Here is a 17796-nt window from a genome sequence, read left to right as displayed (position 1 = left end):
CTAGATGAGGAATTCTATGAGTTTCTAAGAGCCTGTGATGATCCACCCTCTCAAATACTACCTAGAGCACCACCCGACCACCATTCACCTGAGCTAATCCCTCATATAATCCAACCATTCTTCCCACCATTTCCTTCTAAAACTTATCCATATCCCACGTATTTTCCAAAACCATCCATTTTCTCACACTCATTCACTTGGCCTCCCTTTCGTAGGAGGAAAAAGAAGAAACTGTATGCTCGATTAGGTTCTAGATCCATCAGAATTCACTCCTATTCCACTAAGCCACGTCATAGGAAATCTTGGTGCTTTATTCGATTTGATGGTGCATTCCGTGTTAACTATTTATGGAAAGATCCACAATTATTTAGATTATTGATATATGGTAAACTACATGTTAATACATATATAAAACATTAAGTCTAGGGAATCTGACTTTAAAAGACCCAAGTTTTTATACAATACCACCTTTCTGGAGTATAGGCCAATTTTTTTTTTCAAACTTAAAAAGAGTGTTCCAATTTTGTTTGGGGGTGGCGTATTTTGGTATTTTATTTCAAAACGTTTTGCCACCTATTGTCTGTCATGTTTATTCCAATTTAGTTAGTACATAACAGTTTAATTGTGCTTCATGTTATCATATTATTTTTACAATATTTCTGTTACAGGTACTGCCAATTTTTACCTCATTTCTATGGTAAATTCTTTTCTTATCTCTTTACACTTTAAGGACAACATGTTTGATTGTTTTGGGATGGGATAGAAACATTTGCAAAAATTAGGCACTTTTAAGATGTAAATTATGCAATTTTCTTTATAAAATATTAAAAATAAAAAACATTGTTTATACTAGGCACATAGTGATAATGGTATTGTTCCCTTCTCCATGATGATATTAGTTTAGAAATCTCACGTAGTACTTGAATTATGATTTAATTTTTGAAACTTAGATTAATATATAGGTAATAGTACGTCATTGTATCTTTTCATGAGCATCTTGCATGAGCATCTTTGATTATACTTGTCAATATTTTTTTGAGACCTAGGTTAGAGTACTTAATACATATCCTGTGAGCATCTAGCCTAAAAGCCTCATAAGAGTGAAATATCTGAGTGATGACACAAGGGAGAAATAAATTCCGAATAGAGAAATCACACATCCACTTGCTTGATCACCACACCATATCCTAAGCGAGAATTTAGGCCCTCTTTGGATCGATATAGCCAAAAATTCACACCTATATGAAATTTATTATCCGCTAGTCGCCCCATTGAGCCTTTCATTAGCCTTTTCACAAACCACAAATCCTTTTACCCAATAAAACAAAATAAAAAATATATATAAAATCAGCCTACCTATTTGGATAAGTTTGAGAAATAGGATGAGTGAAGAAAAGAGAAGAGAAAAACCTGTGTAAACAAAAATTAGTTAGTTGCTTCAGAAAATAAAAGAAAGAAAATAAGTTTCCATACAAAGAAAAATAAAAGAAAAGAAAATAAAAATAAAAATAAAATAAAAACTCCAAAAATAGAATAAAAAGAGTCAAAAAGCCAAAATAAAAAGGCTAAGGATGGAAACAAAGTGTAGAAGCAAAAGAACAAGGTTTTCTCTAGTTACATAATATGAAGACCCTATTTTCTCAGACTTGCCTTTTTGAATATCCATTTTCTTTCTTCTTTAACCAACACCTACCCCCCATATCACCTAATAAAGACCTATAACTCAATTAGGAATAGGTTGGTGTGATAGTAAGTGGTAGATGTGTTTGATCGACTTCGGCTTCCTTGGATTGTCATTGAGATTGTGAGAAAACGTGTGCCTACTGCACACTGGAGTTAGCAAACTTGAGTGGAAAAATCAGAGTGTTATGTGTTTTGACACATTCCTTGTGAGAACCTAGTTAGGCACGCTATCCAAAAGTTTCAGAAACGGACCTGCCATTGTATTTCATATCATAGTTCATTATATAATTATTTATCTTAAGATGATTTGATTATTATGCATGTATTAGTTTAAGTTTTAGAATGATCATCCTTGTTTAAACACTAATGAGATGTATAGATTCTGAGATAAAATTAGGGAACAATTACTTTTATTTCTTAGTAGTTATAGTATAAATGAAGTTTGTGAGTACCTTCTCTAAAAAACTCTCACGAGACTATAACTCATCCACTAGGAAATTCTTAGTGGTTTAAGGCCTTATTGCATATGGTCAATGTAATCGCACTAAGCGAAACAAGACTAGTTAAAAATACATTTTTAGCTACTTATTTTAATTTCACATATTTGCTTGAGGACAAGCAAAATGCTGTTTGGGGGTGGTCTGATAAGAGCCAAAACTGTAGTTTAAACCCTTTAATAGTATTTCTATTTATCCAATTATGTTATTAATAATATAGGTTTATCACTAATTATGTGCTTTTGAGTATTTCAGGCTTCGGAGTTGAATAAATGTCAATTCGTTACTAATTTGGCGCTAAAAGGAGCTAAAGTGATTGCTAGAGAAGTTTCATGACGAAAGCCCAAGTTTAATGGAGAAAAAACCCTTAAAAAGCCCAAGTCAACACTGTTAAGTGAAAGTCAAACCGGATTAAAGAGTTGAAGAAAAGTCAACAGAACTTGAAAATGCCATATCTTTGGACTCAGGCTTCAGATTTGAACCCATTTTATATCAAAATGACCGGCTCAGAAAGCTCTTTCTAATGGTCTAGGCCTTGACTCGATAAAATTAGTATAAGTTGGTGAAAACGCGAGCTATAGTAACACGGCTAGAATTAGAAGTCTTGGATTCAACCAATTAGATTATGGATTTGATTTATGGGTCCATAACCTAACCTAAAATCCCATGCACGATTTTGTATCATTATATAAGAGAATTAAAACTTAAACTATCAATCTATCACCCCTTAGTTAATTAATTAATCTCTCTCTCTCTCTCTCTCTCTCTCTCCCTTTTTAGTTTTAGTTTATGAGTTTAGTTTGTAGCCTCCAGTAGAACCTTTTAATAAAAACTTTAGTTTATTCAATTCAATTACTTTTTCTTTACATTATATCTTTCTTTTATTATGTTAGTTTAATTAATCTAATGATATTAAGCTAATCCCCATTAGAAGGAGTGATTATGAAACTTAATGAGAAATAGATTGCTTAGTAGAATTATTGAATTGTGTATATAATTCAATGAATTTAGTTTATTGTATGACTTGCAAAATAAGCATATAGTAAATTAAACTAAGGGTTGTTATAATTAAGTCTAGAGACTGGTTGTAATAATTCTACATGCTAGTAATAATGACTATAAAGATGTAGGTTATTGTTATGGATGATAAAGTTTGAGGCTTTAGGTTGGATCATTGTGTGAAAACCTAAAGATGATCTCTTTTCAATGAAATATTATATTATTGCTTGAAACTAATCATTAGGTGGATTGATGACTCTTCTCTATAACTTTCTCTTCTATCACTATTTTTATTAGTTTAGTTAATTTAGATTTATTTGAATCCGTAGTATAATCGTAGAATAGAAATCTCTTAATATAATATTACTCTCACCATTGTTTCTTTGTGATTTAAATTAGTTGAATTTCTTTTATGTCTTGGTAGTTTAGGAGCGGAACGAATCCGTACTCTTTATATTACTTCATTATTATTTGAGAGTAGAAATATTGATCTAAGCACTTGTTTAGTTGATTGATTATTTATGTTTACGCATAGATAGTTAGTTTACATAAATTTGCCTATATCACGTCTCTACTCACAGGATTCAATTCAATGACTAAAGTAGAGTAAGATACACTTCAATAGCCTACTCTACTAGAACAATAACACAACTATCTTTGACGGCTAAGGCTCGAATGAAAGAGATGGGTTTAGGTCTATGTAATTGAATGTCTTTGGTTGATGACTATAACCCTTTATATAGAGGTTCAAATCACTCACAAAGAGTTAACTAACTAATATGGGACTAAAACAATACTATAGACTGCAAAACTGGTTTCCAAGAGTTTACCAACCAATATGGGACTATCACACAAAATACAATGAGAGAAAGAACACACTTGTTCATCATCTTCTCAACCAAGTTCACATAAGTAATTTGAAATATCAAAAAAAGAATTCCAACAACTAACATTATGTTTATCTTGGAGGCATTGGTTCCTTCGATTGAACCATTCAGAGGTCTCGAGTTTCTCAAATTAACTCGAATCTATATAGTTAGATTGTATCATTGACATATAAATTCACTCATGTCAACAACCACATGATCTTAAAAGATTAACAACTGAAAGGTGTCCATGTAGTGAGCCAAAGGGGTGATTCTCTTGCTTTCTAGTTCAGCTCTAGCTAAGCCAAAGTCACACCTGCCCCACTTTTTTGCTTTGGTACTCGAGTTATCTTCTCCTCGCACCTTTTTTCTCTCTTTCATTTTTTCACTTTGAAAGAGTGGCTCCACATTCCTCTACTGTCAAGCAAGTAGTGGAAGGAACAACCAGTAACTCGTAAAAAATACACAGTAGCTTCACAATTCAGAAAGTATTTACAAATTCATCAATATTACTACTCTGATCTAGATATTACAGAATTTTTTTCAAATTTGAAAATCTAATTTTCAAGTATCCTTTTCATTTTTATCTTTTTACTAATATTGGGTTCGCACATTTTTTTGTCAAGCATATTTTTAAATAGAGTATATACGCAATCCTTAATGACAAATTGACAATCTCATGGAATGTCAAAAGCATTACAAAAAATGCGAAAAGGGAGCAATCAATTACTAGGAGATCGAAAAATAGAGATGGGGTTTGGTTAGTCTGTGGACACTAGGTTTGTCCATGGGAGTTTGGATGATAAGCTTACCGGACATGCATAGATGGATCTAGGGGTGTGCGTGTGGGGGCGGTCACACCCCCAAAGATTTGTAAAAGTCACATATTGAATTAGTAATTTGTTAGAAAAATAGCTAGACTATAAAGATTCACACCCCCAATTCTTTAACAAAAGCTCCACTACAGCACCCCCTAGTTCAATTACTAGGTTGCATATACTCTTGCAATACTAGACATTGAATCCTGGTTCTATCCCTGCACACATGGCTTCGAAGTTGCGAACTTCTGTTATACATACAGGAAGAGAAATGGGTTATCTACTCATCTATTTAAAAATTGTTGATTTGTAGAAAAATGCAAATTGTAAAATGAGAGTTTTGCAATTTGTATTCACACACTTGGAGTCTTGCGTCTTGGAGATAAGGAAAATTGGAAATAAGTTTGTTCAATTTGGGTCTAAGAAATCTCATAATGGTATATTGTAAATAAATTGAATAATTGTGGTTTGCCTAACTCACTTTTTTGAATTGATTTTTGGTGAATGAATCAGTAAAGAAGAAAATGGAGAAGGAAGGAGGAGAAGAAGATGACTCGAGTACTAAAGCAAAAGGTGGGGCATGTGTGTCTTTGGCTTGGCTAGAGCTGAACTAGAGAGCAAGAGAATCACCCTTTTTGCTCACTACGTGGCAACTTTTTAGTTGTTAATCTTTCAAGATCGTGTGGTTATTGTCATAAGTGAAATTAGATCTATATATTAATATTAAAGCTCCCACAAGAGGTATTTTTCTAGCTATTTTAAAATTTCACGTCATCAACTCCTATTAAAACGGGAATTCCTCTCATATTAAAAAGATAAATTATAGCATATATTTCCAATTAAAACGGAAATCACAATTTGTTATAAGAATTCCCATTGTAGAGGTAGTATTTGTTCAACTGAACTCGGTTATGTTGAGCTGCCTACATATCGAGTTCTTTAGTGAACTCGAATCAAGTCGGACGTAGTTCAAGCTTTTGATTGGTTGATTGGAGGGGAGATTGAGAGAGGTGATCGAGAAGATAGAGAATTGGGCTCCCTTGAGAATGGAGAAGATGCCTCCTTTTATAGGCGTAGATCCCCCTTTTGTGTTGTCTTGATGATTGCTTTTAATCTTTCCGTTACGAAGTAATGATCTCTCATTAATGATGTTGTTGACTAGCTTGCAGCGGTTACGTTTCCTAGGTCGTTTGGACGACCTGACCTTAGGTCGTATGCACAACTTGTTTGTAGTCTAGACACGTGGTCTGTTACGAGTGGTTGAGAGTGGAGGGTACTGACATAGCCCCCTTTCTTTATATCACTATTTGTAGAATAATGGTGTAAAGAAAGATAATAAAGGAGACCGCATGTCTTATTTGGTTGAAAATGGAGATTGTTGCGAATTGAATTGCTATATTTGTAGGCTGGATGTCGTTTATTACTTAGAGCTTTGTTGTGATTTGATGTGGTAGGTCCTACGTCATAGTGCGCAAATCGTAGTTCATAGTGCATAGATTGTAAATCGTATGTCGTAGCTCGTAGATTGGATTTGACTGATAATTAGCCTTTGAGTGGTAATTACAGTTGAATCAAGCTTAACCCTATCAGAGGTCTTAAGTTGATTTGTGGTCTTTTTGGGGGTACAGTGGATTGGATTTGACTGATAATTAGCCTTTGAGTGGTAATTACAGTTGAATCAAGCTTAACCTTACCAAAGGCCTTAAGTTGATTTAGGTCCTTTTGGGGGCGTCACTATGGTTATTAGTCTTGAATTGACTATATGTTGTTAGGCCCAGTTTTGGAGCTTTGAGTGACTAGGTCGGAGATGGTTGTAGCTAGCCCCCAGTTCTTAGTAGAAGCAGCCCTTTGTGGGTGTTAAAGTTGTTTAGCTCCAGTGTTGGAGCTTGATTGACATGTTTAGATGGCAATAACTTGTCCCAGTTCGGGGATGGCTATAGCTAGCTAGCCCCCCAGCTTGATTGGCTTGCAATAAACTGCAAAGGAGTGAGCTTCCATTTTACAATTCGAGCGACTTACTGGTTTGTAGTATATGCGAACTGTCGAGGAGGGAACTGCGTGCTTTGAATTATTATATCTGATTCGGAAATACTAGATGCTTCTCGGTTTGGAGTTGTTGATTCCTTGATTGACAAAGTATTGCTTCCCCTTGATTTGTTATTTCAATTGATGATGGATATGCTGGCAACCTTTTGTGTGTGGTATATATAACTCCATGGCGAGCGAGCTTTTTTTTTAGATTGATTGACATCATCGACGCAAGCTTTGCGGTGTGGTCAGTTTGGGACGACCTGGAATATTGATATTCGTTCAAGCTCCAGTGAACTGATGACAACTTGTGTACAAGCTGAATTGATAGTGATTGTGTTCTAGTTGAATTGATAGTTGGAATATTGGTTGCTTCTTCTAGGTTGTAGACCTGCTCTGACCTGACTTGAGGATGACTTGATCTGAGGACGACCTGACTTGAGGATGACTTGAGCTGAAGACGACCTGATTAGAGGATGAGCTGATATGAGGATGGCCTGATCTAAGGACGACTTGACTTGAAGATGAGCTGATCTGAGGATGACCTGACTTGAGGATGAGCTGATTTGAGGATGACCTGAGCTGAGGCCGACCTAAGCTGATGATGCGCTGATATGATGGACAACCTGGCTGAGGACGAACTGGCTGAGTGATGCAGGAGGATCTGAGTTAGATGATGCTGAGTTGTCAGATTGCACATTGATGGTACTAAACTATCATGAGTTGGCGGATCAGCGCAAAGATGGCAAGTAATCGTGATCTTTAGCTAATTAATTGGAGTTTTGGATGCATTTTGGTATTTGGGCCATAACTTTGGCTACAGTTGTCAGAATCATGCGTTTGACCCCAATTCAAAAAGATCTCGGTGGCGTGCACACTGTTACCACCGAGCTTTGCTCTGTGGTGGCCATTTTTTAGGTCAAAATCCACTGTTTTCTCTTACAAATTCACCTTTTTCTATTTTTGTCCGACCTGAGATGATGATGCACTGATCTGATGGACGACCTGGCTGAGGACGACCTGGTGGAGTGCATGAGATCTAGCTGAGGTTTTGATATAGCTCTGTGATGAGTTGTGCTGGTGTGCACTTTTGCTCATTGATATAGGTCCATAGATTAGCATGCTCTGAAATTTATGTTTGAGATTGGTTGAACCAACACTTTAGTTGACCTGGTAAGGAGCGAATTCGTCGTAAAGGAACGTGTGACATGGTGGTAGTTGCAGCCCTCGAGTCGGTACTGGATCGACTATAAATGATCTGTAAATATGAAGTATATCTTGCAATATAGAAGTGTGCATAGATTATCCAAACTGATCCAAAGATTAAAAATTAGTATAAATGAAGGATAGTTGAATGTAGACTTATCTCTTAGAATGCTGACTTTTCGCTTGCTGCCATTGATAATCCACACTAAGCTTTGAGCTGTTCTTCCATGGTGGTTTTACCAAGTTTTGTGGGCTTGAGAAAATGGTTTGAATGTTTTTTCTCAAGAACACGAATCGACAGACGACACCAATGTAGAGGTAGTATTTGTTCGATTGAACTCGGTTATGTCGAGCTGCCTACGTATTGAGTTCTTTAGTGAGCTCGAATCAAGTCGGACGTAGTTCAAGCTTTTGATTGGTTGATTGGAGGGGAGATGGAGATAGATGATTGAGAAGATGGAGAATTGGCCTCCCTTGAGAATGGAGAAGACGCCTCCTTTTATAGGCGTAGATCTCCCTTTTGCGCTGTCTTGATGATTGCTTTTATTCCTTCCGTTATGAAATAATGATCTCTCATTAATGATGCTGTTGACTAGCTTGCAGCGGTTACGTTTCCTAGGTCGTTTGGACGACTTGACCTTAGGTCGTATGCACTACCTGCTTGTAGTCTGGACATGTGGTCTGCCACAAGTGGTTGAGAGTGGAGGGTACTGACACCCATTATAATAGAAGAAATCCTTCTCCTATTCTAATGAGAATTAATCTCCTATTGGAAAAAGAAAAATCTAGCACTGCTAATTAAAACGGGAATCATTCTCCTATTAAAAACAGAAATCACGTACACTTCTAAATTAAAACGGGTTTTTAAAACTTAATTAAAATAATTTGTTGAGAAATTAAAACGGGTTTTTAAGACTTGATTAAAATAATTTGTTAGGAAATTAAAACAGGTTTTTAAGACTTGATTAAAATAATTTGTTAGGAAATTAAAACGGATTAGTAACGAAAACAGGAATAACAATTTGCTAGAAAATTTTTATATGTATAATTATTGTAATAGCCATTTTCATAAGATGGGCCTTTGTAGGTATTGGGCCCAGATAATAGGCCCAAGACCCTACTAGGCCCCATGAGGTAAACCTAAAGAGGAGATATAAAAGTGAGGAGAGGAGGACTTGAGAAAGAGGGGGAAGAAGTGAGGGGAAGGAAAAAAGAAGAAATGGAGGAAAGAGGCACCAGAGAGAGAAAAAGAGAAAGGTTGAGGGGAGGAGGGAGGAGACAACCAGAGGAGGTGGAGACGACGGCCGAGGAGACGCGTCGGCCGAGAGGAGGAGGAAGAGGAGGGAAATCTAGAGAAGGGGGAGTATGGAGACGTCGGCCAGAGAGGAGGAGGAAGAGGAGGGGAGATCTAGAGAAGAGGAGAAGAGAGACGTCGGTCAGAGAGGAGGAGGAAGAGGAGGGGAGATCTAGAGAAGGGGAGTATGGAGACGTCAGCCAGAAAGGAGGAGGAAGAGGAGGGAAGATCTAGAGAAGAGGAGTAGGGAGACGACGGCCAGAGAGGAGGAGGAGTAGTGAGATGATGTCCCGAGATAAGGAAGAAGAGAGGAGGAGATATCTATATTAGAGAAGGGAGAAGACGACGGCCAGAGGAGACGACGGCCAAAGGAGACGACGGCCCGAGGATACAACGGCCAGAGAGGAGGAGTAGGGAGATGATGTCCTCGAGATAAGGAGGAAGAGAGGAGGATATCTCTATAGAGAGAAGGGAGAAGACGACGGCCAGAGGAGACGACGGCCAAAGGAGACGACGGCCCGAGGATACGACGGCCAGAGAGGAGGAGTAGGGAGATGATGTCTCGAGATAAGGAGGAAGAGAGGAGGAGATATCTCTAGCAGAGAAGAGAGAAAATGATGGCCAGAGGAGACGACGGCCAAAGGAGACGACGGCCCGAGGATACGACAGCCAGAGAGGAGGAGTAGGGAGATGATGTCTCGAGATAAGGAGGAAGAGAGGAGGAGATATCAATAGCAGAGAAGGGAGGAGACGACGGCCAAAGGAGACAACGGCCCGAGGATACGACGGCCAGAGAAGAGGAGTAGGGAGATGATGTATCGAGATAAGGAGGAAGAGAGGAGAAAATATCTATAACAGAGAAGGGAGAAGACGACGGCCCGAGGAGACAACGGCTCTAGAGGATACGACGGCCAGAGAGGAGGAGTAGGGAGATGATGTCTCGAGATAAGGAGGAAGAGAGAGGAGATATCTATAGCGAGAGAAGAGAAGAATAGAGACGGCGGCCGAGAATACGACGGAGGAGGGAGATGATGTCTTGAGATAAGGAGGAAGAGAGGAGGAGGTATCTAGAGCAGAGAAGGGAGGAGACGACGGCCATAGGAACGGCGGCCAAAGGAGACGACGGAGGAGGAGACGCCGCCAAAAGGAGACGACAGACTAGATAAGACGGCAGCCCGAGAGGGATGAGGAATAGGAGGAGATCTAGAGAAGAGGAGAAGGAGACGACAGCTAGAGAGGGGAGGAGGAGTAGGGAGATGATGTCCCGAGATGAGAAAGAAGAGAGGAGGAGATATCTATAGCAGAGAAGGAAAAAGACGAAGGTCAGAGGAGACGACGGCCAGAGGATAAGACGGCCAGAGGGGAGGAGGAGTAGTGAGATGATGTCCCGAGATGAGGAGGAAGAGAGGAGGAGATATCTATGGCAGAGAAGGGAGAAGACGACGGCCAGAGAGGAGGAGTAGGGAGATGATGTCCCGAGATGAGGAGGAAGAGAGGACACTACAAAATAATTGACATATACCGACGGACAAAAACCGTCCTGGTAGAGCTACGCCGACGGATTAAAACCGTCCCTAGGCCGTCCTAATTTGCTCTGTCGCCATTGCTTTAGTTATGGACAAAAACCGTCGGAAATGACCGTCGGCATAGCGACGGTTATGTGTGGGATTTTATCCGTCGGTATAGATATTCTATGTCGGTATAGATATTCTATACCGACGGTTATGTGTGGGATTTTATCCGTCGGTATAGAATATCTATGCCGACGGTTATGTGTGGGATTTTATCTGTCGGTATAGGTCACCTTTGGCGACGGATGGGTGTGTGATGGAATCTATCGGTATAGGTCACCTTTGGCGACGGATGGGTGTGTGATGGAATCTGTCGGTATAGGTCACCTTTGGCGACGGATTGGTGTGTGATGGTATCTGTCGTTGTATGCAAAACAATATGAATCACAGTTGATGTCAGCTAGGGATTGTGTCCGTCGGAATTGTTTTTTTTTGTTTTTTTTTAATTAATTATTATTATTATTATTTTTTAAATGCTCATATTTTATTAATTCAATCAATGTTTACCAAAATCCTACATTTTAATCCATACCCAACTTTCTAGCATGAACTCATATATATATATATATATATATATATATATATATATATATATATATATATATATATATATATATATATATATATATATACTTGTGGTCATAATTCTCATCTTCAACTTACAAAATAAGTTCACACCTTGAACTTAAAAGAGAATTCAGTCTAGCAAAAACCATATTCATGCGATCACTTAAGTACCTATAAGTTCACATCCTCCACCACGTCAATTTAATTTCTTAAGTACTAGAGCAAAATAAAGATCGCTAACTACTAGTTTTAGACAAAAGAGAAGTTCAATAAACACTTCAAGAAGACGAACTATGAGATGCAAACACCAAGAACTCTTCAGGCCAGATGACAGCTCCTTGCACAACTTGACCAAGTGTTTTTTGCCATGCATTGTGAGGGAAAGGCAGGATAGCATCAACCCTACGCACGACCTGGACATAAACTTTGAAGTTCCCTTCTTCTAAAGTCCTTTCACCATACTCTGTGTTGGGGTCGACGTCTTGCACAACACCTATAGCAACAAGTTCAAGCGGCCAACCTCCACGCAACTCACAGTCTTTGCCAATATAGTAGGCATTTTCCAACTGAAAAGAAAATATTTTAATTAATAAAGATTTCACATTAAAACAATACATACATGTAGATAGACGTGCACGTAGAGAAACTATTTAAAAAGTCTGCGACACCATTCATTACATTGCACGTGATTATTTTGTTGCAAAGAACGTAAAACATGGCATAAGAATAAAGTATATACAACAACACGTTGACCAGTAACACCAACAGTAACAGCAGCAAAATAATTTGAGTCCATAGTTTCTAACTTAAACTATTGAAGTAACTTGGATATGTTTGATACATATGATGGGTGCCCAAGACCATGTGCTAGATAGTACATAACCCACTAATACCAACAGCAATGTGCTTCAACCTATTAGAGACTGGTTAGGCAACTCGTTCTCTCTTTTTACGGGTTCTATCTTCCAGAACAAAGTGAGTAGAAAACTAAATCTATTACTAACCTACCGAGCAAGAATTCAGAATAAACAAGAAACTAGAATAAATAAATTAAATTAAGCAAGTTGTTTCAGTGAAATCAGAAAACCTTTGATAAGTCAGGCTTCAGTTTCGAGATTGAAGTCTTGGGATAAAAACGTGCCTCATACAATTAGAGCCGTTACTTATTTATGTGATGCTTCACATAGGTCCACTTCTTTTCTTGTTAAACACTGGGAAGTTTGTGTAATGTGTACTCCTTGAACTAGTGGATCTGGTAGTTCAGTACGTATATGTTATCATCATCAGCTTATAAATCTAGATTATAATAGTGAACTAATGAATGTACACTGTCCCTATCATATCATTATAAGCTATATGTTTTATCGATGAGTTTTTGAACAAAGGATTTCATTTGAGATGGACTGCAAGCAGGTGTGAAGAGTGTTCAGAAAGCGGTGGGCGTTGTGGTTTTGATTTTGTGATGCATAAGTTCATGTGCTTCTGTCCTGATCGACCACATCAAAGGCGCTGCAGAAGCGCGAGCCCCAGCTCAAGCCCCCAGCTCGAGCCCCTTTCCTCTAAGTAGTAAGTCTGTTAGATATCAAAGTTCACTTTTTTCAGTTTCTAGTCAGTATTCATATTATCTTGAGTATCCTTAAAAGCCTTAGCGAGAGTATAAACAGAGACTGGAATGGTGTCATAATTATACTACTATTTTTTACTCATTAATCTTCGATAAAAACAAAAATTGTTTCCGATTTGAAGCTTAGGCTAGTAAAGACTTATTAGCTCATAATAGTATTGTAACTATTTGGTGATAAAATACTATGTGGTAATTAGGCCATGTCATTAAATCTTTACTAACCTGATATTTATTATTTTACTGTAAAGACACAATTGATCTACATATATGTTTGTCCAGCCGTGACTCGGTAAATCAAACATCATTATGACCTCGGTAAGCCGGCTAGTTTAACTGTTTTTAACTGTAACTGTAACTGTTTTTAACTGTAAGTGTTACTCCACATTCAAGAAGGTCTATAGCAATGGTGCTCCTGCAAACCAAACTTGTTCACAGGTGTCTTAATGAGGACAATTTTCTGGAATGCATTATTGGTAATGATAATACCATTACTTTGTGCATGAGTTAATAAACAACAAAAAGGGCCAAAAGAAACAAAAAGAAAAGAGTAAAGAACAAAGCTATAGAAAGACAAAGAAATAGAAAGGCAATGATATTGTCTATAAAAAGAGAAAGTTAAGTTATTGATAGTTACCGGAGCAGTACTGTGACGACTAGCATGAGAATGTGGCGATGGAACATTGTCGTTGAAAGTTCCTCTTTGGCTCATAAACAGGCCTCTAACCTCTTCCATGTGCCTCGACATTTTAGCATCCATATTCGCCTCTATAGTTTCGATCCTCCTCTCAAGGAGAGTATTTGCCTCCATCAAGCCATCATTCTTTTTCATCAAAGAGTCTCCCTTTCGCAGTACAGTTTTACAAACCCCTGTACCTAGACCTCGGAAACGACCTCTTTTATCTGGCCCAACCACCTGTTTTCATTGAGCAATTCATAACAAGTACCAAAACTAAAATAAATACCTATCATGATATTGAAACAACTATACCGTAGCAATTGCGTCTCCAGACAAATCATATTGCGACTCTGGATGCTCAGAGATGTGATTCTTAATCGAATTCTGTTAAAATTACAAAAATAAGATGAAAGTCATTCATTTTAAACTAAAGATGTATATATAAGCTAAATACATACTAAAACAGTAACCAATACTTCCTGGCTTTGTGGAACAGTTTCCTTTGGTTTATGAATAAGCATATAGGAGTCTGCCCTTGTAATCTCCGATTCAGGAATACCTTTCTCCAAAGCTAGCTCATTCCGAGCTATAGCAACTGAAGTTCTACCAAGAGATGAAGGCATGATCTGTTGCTCGTGATTCAGTTTGTTCCTTGCACTCATGGCCTACATATTTAAAGCAATGTCAAATCAAACTAACATGAAGCACTACCTATTAAAACATTGACACATACCTTAAACTTATCTGTATTGCAATAATCAACAAATTTGTGCCAATCCTCCAAGGGAATGTTACGCGGCGCAACTTCTTTCACTAAGGAAGGATCTTCATCTTCGACAAAAGTTTTATACAACGTGTGCTTGTAGTTCCTCCATGCTTCATTCAGTTTCTGCCTTGTGTAGTCAAGGTGTCTATCGTCTTCTCATATTCAAACACAAATTAAGGCCCCAAAGTCTTAACAACTTTGTCTTTGAGATCCTTACCAATATGTCGCCAATCCTCATAGCATACCGGAAAGTCTCGACGAGCAATGTATCCCAATCTTGTACCAAATTCACTAACAACGCCTATGGGTGTGACTGGTTGGCCTTTTTTCGGTTAGTCTCATTTACAAGTTTCGGACGTGGTTGACCCTCAATTTCTTCGATGCCAATTGAAGGGCCTCTTTTTTAGAAGATGCACTCTGAGATGAACTTCGAATGCTTGTGGCATCATCACCGCACAAACAAACAACATTTTAAGCTTGTACCATACATAATTATTAAAAGAAATCTTAAATGTTAAACTGAAATTAATTACCCATGTCTTCATTGAAATGATCATCATCCAAAGAGTTTTGAACCACCAGTGAGTAGTGAGTGTCCATGTTCACTAAATAAAATGTGGAATTTCATGAAGTAAAAAGCAAAAGAAAACAGTGACATTTCAAAGAGAGCATACATTCAAATTATAAGATTCTAATAACATAACATAGGGAAAAAGAAGTTATTAATCCTATACTTGTGCTGATTTTCTGCTCCCATGATGACACTTCACAATCAATTAAATAGTTTAATGACATAAGTTTAATGACATAAGGACATAACCAAATAGTTTAATTTTATATAATGCAATAACCAACAAAGAAATGGTCTAAGGTCTATTAGATCTTTGTCTCTTTTTATTTCTCCTATTCTCAACAACCACAAACACATCTTCTGGGTAATTAGGTACTAGATCATCCTCCACGGCTTCCACATTGGAAGGCCCTCCTATATCAATATTAATATTTATCGCTCTATCATCCGATAGCGCATACACTTCATCATGATCGAATACAACTTTTTGGAACCTCTATGACTACATGCCAATCAGGATCCATTGGATCCCTCGAATAAAAAACCTGTGCAGCACGCTCCGCGAAAATAAACGGTTCATTAGCCATGTGGTCTAAACTCATTAGGTTAGACAAGTTCACCAATTTGAGGTTTGCTTCTACATCTATTTTCACACCAGTTTGGGAGCATTTTACCCAATCACACTTGAACAAAACAGGCTTGTACCCCTCTCGATACTGTAGTTGGACAATTTTTCGAAGAACACTATAGTATTCGACATAGTCTTCAACTGGATATTTGTCCTTAGCACTAGATCGAAAAGTAGTCATGCATCTTGTGCTAACACCGCTGTTTTGGTTTCTTCGTGCTCGTTCATGATCCTTGGTGACAAAGAGAAAACCATTTACACAATACTTTGTGTATGTTGTTGCCAAACACTCAGGTCCTCTCACAACATCTTTGAACCGGACATCATTTGACTCTATGTACTCAACCTGTGTTTTCAACCATGATGTGAAATTATCACACAAAGGTATCCTTAAATGGCCTGCCCTCTTCCTCCCGGTTCTTCTCCTGGTCCTCAAGAAATTTGGTGTACTTCCTACACATTATTTAACATGTTAGAAGAAATTGCATTTGATTAAACTAGTATGCAATTCCAAACAATAATGTCAAGGTATACTTACTCTCGCCAATAATCATATTTAGCATGGCTTTTAATACCCAATTCCGTGCTGCTCATACTCAACACCTTCTAACCCATAGCCATGACCCACACCAATTGGCCCAACCTCCTTGATAGTATGATCATAAATCTTATCAAACAAATCAGGTGCAAGTGGAGCTTCATTTTTAGCCATCCTATCAAGTTTCTCTAGAATACCACCCCCCCTTTTTATAGCCCAGCAAATGAATAAGGGTCTCTTCTTTCAAGTAGCGCTCCGCAATACAGCCCTCGGGACGTGCTTTGTTTGAGACGGATCCCTTATAAGTCTTCATCATCCTTTAAACGACAAGGAACACATTATAGGAATCACATTAATAGGAAACAGAATTTTCAAGACAACAATTACAAAACTAATACCTTTCGAATGTATACATCTATCTCGCCCAAACAGGACCACATTCACGAGCCTCCTGAGCAAGGTGAATGGGCAAATGCATCATGATAACAAAAAGTGATGGAGGGCAATGTCTCTCGAGTGCACACAATGTCTTAATCATATTTCTTTCAAGTACATTGAGTGTTTCGACATCTATTGTTCTAGCACATAAAGCACCAAAAAAAGTACAAATGCTTTTGATGATGGATCGAGCTTCCTTTCTGCTGCCATCTCTATAGGCATGTTGAATCGCATCGCACGGAGCAAGTGCTTGCATCAAGATGTGATAGTCATGTGACTTCAATCCCTTTAAATCTACTAAATCAGCCTTGACAATATTAGACCAATTACTACTAAAACCAACGGGCACACTCAGATTGCGCAATGTATCAAGAAAGCATTTCTTCTCTACTTTGTTAAGCCAAAAAATTCCCGGCTTCATAACAGTTTTACCATTCACCTGGGATAACCAATACCTCCTTTTAATTTTCAAAAGCTTCAAGTCTTTGCGTGCCTTGTCATTATCCTTGGTCTTCTCTTTCGAATTAAGCATCATTGCAATCAAGATTTCACAAAAATTCTTCTCGATATGCATGACATCAAAGTTATGAGGGACTGGAATGTACTTCCAATAATCCAACCCAAAGAATCCTGACCTATTGGTAAAACACAATTCACCTTCATTTTCTCGGTTATCATCGCACTCAGTAACATTGTGTTTTTGTTTGCCTTTCCCAACTTTTGCTTTTAAGTTCATTGTCATAGTATCAACCTCGATCCCAGCTTAGCCTTTGGCCGGTGGCTCCTCTAGCTCTTGAGTTTTATCATAGGTGCTTTCTCTTGTATCATTTCGGCTTCATCTAACAAAGGCAACCAACGCCTCGCTTCTCATGTACACATGCTTACCTCCATTCTGAAGCCAAAAGAAGCGATCTTTGGACCACAAGCCGGACAACCAAGTTTTCCTTTAGTCTTACAACCGGAGATATTTCCATAAGCTGGAAGGTCATGTATTGTCCACATCAAAATAGCCCGCATTTTAAATAC

At 38.0% G+C, this 17796-nt stretch overlaps 1 protein-coding gene across 1 annotated transcript; it reads right to left on the bottom strand.

Annotated features, from left to right (window-relative positions):
* Positions 1–11600: 11600 nt before the first annotated feature.
* Positions 11601–14486, bottom strand: LOC147482796 (uncharacterized). The gene is made up of 4 exons (XM_086577675.1): positions 14300–14486; positions 14142–14213; positions 13788–14066; positions 11601–12095 (listed from the first exon to the last, which is right to left on the bottom strand). The coding sequence occupies exons 1-4, from the start codon at positions 14450–14452 to the stop codon at positions 11808–11810; spliced, it is 792 nt and encodes a 263-aa protein (XP_086433801.1). The 5' UTR covers positions 14453–14486; the 3' UTR covers positions 11601–11807.
* Between the last annotated feature and the right edge of the window lie 3310 nt (positions 14487–17796).

This window comes from Coptis chinensis, chromosome 8, assembly GCF_015680905.1.
Source record: "Coptis chinensis isolate HL-2020 chromosome 8, ASM1568090v1, whole genome shotgun sequence".
NCBI lineage: Eukaryota > Viridiplantae > Streptophyta > Magnoliopsida > Ranunculales > Ranunculaceae > Coptis > Coptis chinensis.
Note: the sequence above shows the minus strand (reverse complement) of the source record. Positions and strands in the feature narration are given on the sequence as shown.

Excerpts from the sequence above, each read along its gene's own strand:
- LOC147482796 (XM_086577675.1), bottom strand. The coding sequence starts at position 14,452 with ATGCCTTCATCTCTTGGTAGAACTTCAGTTGCTATAGCTCGGAATGAG. Across the intron at positions 14,214-14,299 it reads CACAAAGCCAGGAAGTATTG|AATTCGATTAAGAATCACAT; the intron begins GTTACTGTTTTA and ends TAATTTTAACAG. Across the intron at positions 14,067-14,141 it reads CTGGAGACGCAATTGCTACG|GTGGTTGGGCCAGATAAAAG; the intron begins GTATAGTTGTTT and ends CAATGAAAACAG.